Below are 6,000 nucleotides of genomic sequence, written 5' to 3' on the forward strand. Positions count from 1 at the left end.
TTGATGCACAATTAATATGATGTGTAGGGCAAAATTTTATAAAAACTAATTATTACCACATGTCTCGCACCATCATATATAGTATACTTTTTTAATAAATATTGGCACTATCACTAATGGTTGTGAAGGATTCAAAAAACTGAAAGATTTTACATAAAAAAAGAGTTTTAGGGGGATAAACTTTTATTTCTTCTTTTCTTGTGTTACATATACACATGCTTTTTTATATAAAAATTATATGCGGATTTAAAAACCATTTGGTCTGTGAGATGAGATGATGAAAGATGTATGATATATCAACGATATATCAATGTACATGAATATCATAATGATTTGTAGTTATGATATTTTGACATTTGTAGAATCCGAATCAAACAAAAATATACAATCAACTAATGTTTAATCAATTACAATAAACGATGGATTTTTAAGTAGAATATCACGGAAAAAAGGATTGGCATTTTGAAGTTGAGCAGGTTTCATGAGATGAGTCGACTCGATCTATATACGGAGTGAAAAATAATATTTTCTGACATAAAAATAATATTTTTTCATGAGTTTTGTAAAATCCATATCATAAATTGACCCGTAAAACATTTTCATGTGAGTTTGTAAGTTTAAAGTTTTATACAAAAACTTTAGAAAGTTGTTTGTGTTGTCACTCACTTCCATTGGAGCACAATTCATCAACTTCTTTAGACAATTAACGAACGCGAACCACACAGGAAAAACATACAAATCAACAGATTACACGCAAACTTTAAAAACTCAGAAAATAAATTAGATTTCTTTTTTGGGTTTGAATCTAAAGCAGCAAGAAAAGTTTAAAGGCAGAGGTAGAGTCCCTCTCCAACCCACCTGCTTCCGGGCTCACATTTATTCTTCAGTCACTCCCACCTTCTTTATTGCCACCACCCACTCTATCTATTCCTCCACAGACTTTTTTCCCTGTTATTAAATTTTAATTAATTTATATATTTTATATCGAATAAATAAAATAAATAAACAAAGTTTTACAAAAAAATTTTTAAAAAAATATTTTTGTGGAGATCACATATAAAAATATAAAATAAGTGCACATCATGCTATAAAATTATATAAACAGTGTTATTTTTTAAATAAATTAAAGGGCATGCTGAAATGCTTGAGTTAGAGTACAAAGCAAGTCATGAAAATTTATGGGTCGTGAAATAATTGATTAGTTCCCCATTTTCCGTTGATAATAATTGTCATGTATGATGATAGATTAATGGAACCTGGTGGACAAGGGATCATTGTCATTTATGCTAAAATTCTTGTACAAAATGTAAATAAATGACAAAAATTGTAAGATTATATATCTTTACAAGAAATGAATAACCGAAGATTATATCATCACTTGAAGTTACATCACATTAATCTTTATGTTATAAAGTCTATGTGGAGGAGTACATTCACATAAATAATATTTTTTTTATATAAAATATCACAAAAAAATATTTGATATCGATAGAGCTTCCGCTCAATTCAACTCACCAAAAATATTACTTTTTATGTCAGTAATATTATTTAATATTATTTTCATTATATATATTGATGAGTTGATTATTGGGATGAATTTTGAACACGATTCAACTCCTGACATAAATAATATTATTTTATTTTCATGATAGAGTCAATTCTTATCAAATATATAAATTAATATATAAATTTATGAGAGTATTTCAGAAAAATTCGAAAATGATATATAATCTTTTTTGGTTTCCCTCTCTATTTATTTGTTTATTTAAGTTAATAATAAAATCAGCATGTCTGGCATCTTTGAAAGAAAAAAAAGGTTCAGAGAGGAGAGGAGTGCTTTAAATGCTTAGGTCGGCTGTCGCAGGAAACTCCCATTCTCTGCACTTTTACCGGCTTGATTTACCTGTTATGTACGCCATTCACCTTTCATGAAGAATATTCCGGCGATGCTTGCCACATTCTTGAGTTCATTTCTTTTCTCTTGGGATCGAAACTGTTTCTGTTTTGCTGTCCGCTACTTCACTCTCACTCTTTCTTCCGAAGTCTAACCTCCGTTTCCCATTATTCGTTGGCTTCTGGTCCAGCTCATTTCAATTTTTTAAATTCTTTTCTGGGATTTCTCGTGTTTTTCCTCAGGTCTCGATTTATAGCCGTTAAAGTCATTGCAAACGTTAAAGTCTAACCTCCGTTTCCCACATTCTTGATTTTTTTGCATGTTTTTGTGCTACTTTAGGCAGCTATAGTTTGTGTATTGAAGAATTATACGAATTTTAAGAATTATCAGTCGTTTCAGCTGCTTTTCAGACTCCGGTTACGCCTGACTGTTTCTCCCTTGAGTCGTTGAGCTCCGATTTTCGGTAAACAAGGATTATTCCTCATTGGATTCCATTAAACTTTACAATGTCTTAACCTATTATGAGCATCGAGGCAGTTTCTTGAAAATGAGAAATTTGCTCGTTGTTTTCTCTCTCATTTATTTATCTCCATTTTTGGTGACATCTTTTAGCCCTTCTTTAAATGACGATGTTCTGGGGTTAATCGTGTTCAAGGCTGATGTCAATGATCCTGGTGGCAAACTAAGTTCTTGGAACGAAGATGACAATACCCCTTGTAATTGGTATGGCGTAAAATGTAACCCCAGATCCAATAGAGTGTCGGACCTTGTTCTTGATGGCTGTGGGCTCTCAGGAAAGCTAGGCAGAGGCCTTCTCCGAGTGCAGTTTCTTCAAAAGCTTTCGCTTGCTAGAAACAATCTTACAGGCATGTTAAGCCTCAGCCTTGCTCAGCTTCCTGATCTCAGGGTCTTGGATTTGAGTGATAATGGCTTCTCCGGATTGATTCCAAGTGATTTCTCTAACCAATGTGGGTCACTGCGATCAGTTTCCTTGGCTCATAACAAGTTTTCAGGCATTATTCCTGAGAGTTTGAGCTCATGTTTTATGCTTGCTTCCGTCAACTTTTCGGGTAATCAGTTTTCTGGGGTGCTGTCTTCTGGGCTCTGGTCATTGCCAGGGCTTAGGTCTCTTGATTTGTCTGATAATATGTTAGAGGGTAAAATTCCTAAGCTCATAGAAGGTTTGAACAATTTGAGGGTATTAAATTTACGTAATAATCAGTTTACCGGTAAAGTCCCTCATGAAATTGGGAATTGTTTGCTTCTGAGGTTAATTGATTTTAGCGAAAATTTACTTTCTGGATGGCTTCCAAGCACAATGCAGAATCTTGCTCTGTGCAATAGTTTAGTTTTACACAAAAATGGATTCGTGGGAGAGGTGCCCAAATGGATTGGAGAAATGAGAAGCCTTGAGACCCTTGATCTTTCTGCAAATAGGTTTAGCGGTCAAGTTCCCGATTCAATTGTGAAGCTTCAGTCATTGAAGATTCTAAATGTATCCAACAATGCCCTCACCGGAAACTTGCCCCAATCTATGAGCATTTTTTTAAACCTTCTGGTATTTGATGTCAGTCATAATTATTTGACTGGAAATCTTCCTCCTTGGATATTTAATCTTGGTTTGGAGCAAGTTCTCTTGTCAGATAACAAATTAAGTGGCAGCATTGACAATGCCATTGATTCTTCAACAGAAAATTCTCGTAAAAAGCTCTTGATTTTGGATGTATCCCAGAATAAGTTATCTGGTGTTATTCCATCTTCTGTTGGGGATTTTAGCAGCTTAAAGTTCTTGAATATGGCAAGGAATTCATTCATGGGCGGTATACCTGCAGATATTGGACAGTTGAAGGCCTTAAGAGTTATTGATTTGAGCGAGAATCAGTTAAATGGCAGCATTCCTTCTGAAATTGGAGGAGCCATCAATCTTAATGAATTGAGACTGGAGAGGAATTTGTTGGGGGGAAACATTCCTTCGACTATTGAGGATTGCTCTTCACTAATGATTTTGTAAGTTTTATGCCTGTTATATGATTTGAATTTATTTATCGTGCAACTTGTTAATATTGTGGCTCTTTTTCAGTATTTTTGGTTAATTGGCTCTTATTTAAGCTACTCTAGTCATCTTGTTACTAGCTAAAGCTATTTCATAGTTGTGATGGAGAACATTTTTCGGTGGTTAGATTTCATCCTACTTAAATGATTGAAAATGAATTGCCGAGATGTTAAATATGTCATTGTACAATCTTAGAATGCTATTTAGTTTTGTGATTACTGTAAGATGATATCTTTAGGGCTTGCCATCCCTGAAATAATATATTCTTAAGAAATTTTCTTGGTGAAGAATCTTGATTCAAAACCCCTCAATGGCCAAGTTGTTCAGTCTCTGCCGTTCTAAAAGGAGTTCCTTTTGTATTTTGCTATGTTTGGACAGGTCTCTTGCTCATAACGAAATAATGGGATCAGTTCCTGCTTCTCTTGCCAAGCTTAACTACCTTCAATTTGTAGATTTCTCCTTCAACAAGCTGTCAGGAACACTACCAAAGCAGCTGGCAAATCTTGTTCGCTTGCAGTCGTTTAACATTTCAGAGAATCAACTACAGGGTGAACTGCCTGCTGGTGGTTTCTTCAACACCATTCCACCATCATCACTATCAGGAAATCCATCTCTTTGTGGAGCGGCAATCCATAAAAGTTGCCCTACCATCCTTCCTAAGCCGCTCGTACTCAATCCCAATTCTACGGATGATGCACCAGGTATCAACCCCCAAGGTTTTCGTCATGGGAAGAAAATTCTCAGCATTTCGGCCTTAATTGCCATTAGTGCAGCCGCTGCTATAGTCATTGGTGTAGTTTCCATAACTGTTCTGAATTTCCGTGTACGGTCTTCCACTTCTAGTTCTGCTGTAACTCTTACATTTTCTGGTGGTAATGAATTTAGCCATTCACCGACTGGAGATGGCGTTTCTGGAAAACTTGTTATGTTTTCAGGAGACCCCGATTTTAGCACTGGGACACAAGCTCTGCTCAACAAAGACTGTGAACTTGGCCGTGGAGGATTTGGCACGGTCTATCGAACTATTCTTGGAGATGGACGTTCAGTCGCCATCAAGAAACTCACTGCTTCCGGTCTTGTCAAATCCCAAGAAGATTTTGAAAGGGAAATCAAGAAGTTGGGGAAAATTAGTCATGATAACCTCGTGGCACTCGACGGTTATTACTGGACCCCATCACTACAGCTTCTTATATATGAATTCGTCTCAGGTGGAAATTTGCACAAGCATCTACATGAAACATGTGCTGGAAATTACCTCTCGTGGAAAGAGAGATTCAATATCATTCTTGGTGCAGCGAAAGGCTTAGCTCATTTACACCTGAAGAGCACAATCCACTACAACTTAAAGTCGAGCAATATCTTAATTGACGGCTCCGGTGAACCTAAGGTCACGGATTATGGCTTAGCAAGACTATTACCCATGCTGGATCGATACATTTTGAGCAGCAAGATTCAGAGTGCCTTAGGCTACATGGCGCCGGAGTTTGCCTGCAAAACAGTGAAAATAACCGAAAAATGTGATGTTTATGGATTCGGCGTATTGGTCTTGGAGACAGTGACCGGCAAGAGCCCTGTCGAGTACATGGATGATGATGTTGTGGTGCTATGTGATATGGTTCGAGGAGCATTAGAAGAAGGCAGAGTGGAGGAATGTGTGGACAGTAGGTTGGAGGGGACATTTCCTATGGACGAGGCGATTCCGGTGATGAAACTAGGCTTAATCTGCACGTCCCAGGTGCCATCGAACAGGCCCGACATGGCAGAAGTGGTTAACATATTGGAGCTGATTAGATGCCCTTCAGAAAGCCAGGATGAATCCTTCTAGGATTTCAGGAGATGCATTAACTAAGACTGGATCTTCCTCAAACAAGAATCCTGTTAGTTTATGTTTCAAGAAGTGATCAGATGTAATTCTTGGTATTATTATATTGATCCCATTATGTTCCTTTCACCACCGAAAAAGAAAACCTCTTGGATTTTGTAATTTGTTGTCAAATTTAACTTCTTCACTAGTTCTTTTTGTTGATTCCAACTCGGGACCTTCGGAATATTA

The 6,000-nt window shown here is 36.5% G+C and overlaps 1 protein-coding gene across 1 annotated transcript; it reads left to right on the top strand.

The window, feature by feature from the left end:
* Positions 1–1,782: 1,782 nt before the first annotated feature.
* Positions 1,783–6,000, top strand: LOC142540376 (putative LRR receptor-like serine/threonine-protein kinase IRK). The gene is made up of 2 exons (XM_075646479.1): positions 1,783–3,901; positions 4,326–6,000. Exons 1-2 carry the CDS (start codon positions 2,442–2,444, stop codon positions 5,770–5,772), a joined length of 2,907 nt encoding a protein of 968 aa, XP_075502594.1. The 5' UTR covers positions 1,783–2,441; the 3' UTR covers positions 5,773–6,000.

This window comes from Primulina tabacum, chromosome 3, assembly GCF_025594145.1.
Source record: "Primulina tabacum isolate GXHZ01 chromosome 3, ASM2559414v2, whole genome shotgun sequence".
Lineage (NCBI taxonomy): Eukaryota > Viridiplantae > Streptophyta > Magnoliopsida > Lamiales > Gesneriaceae > Primulina > Primulina tabacum.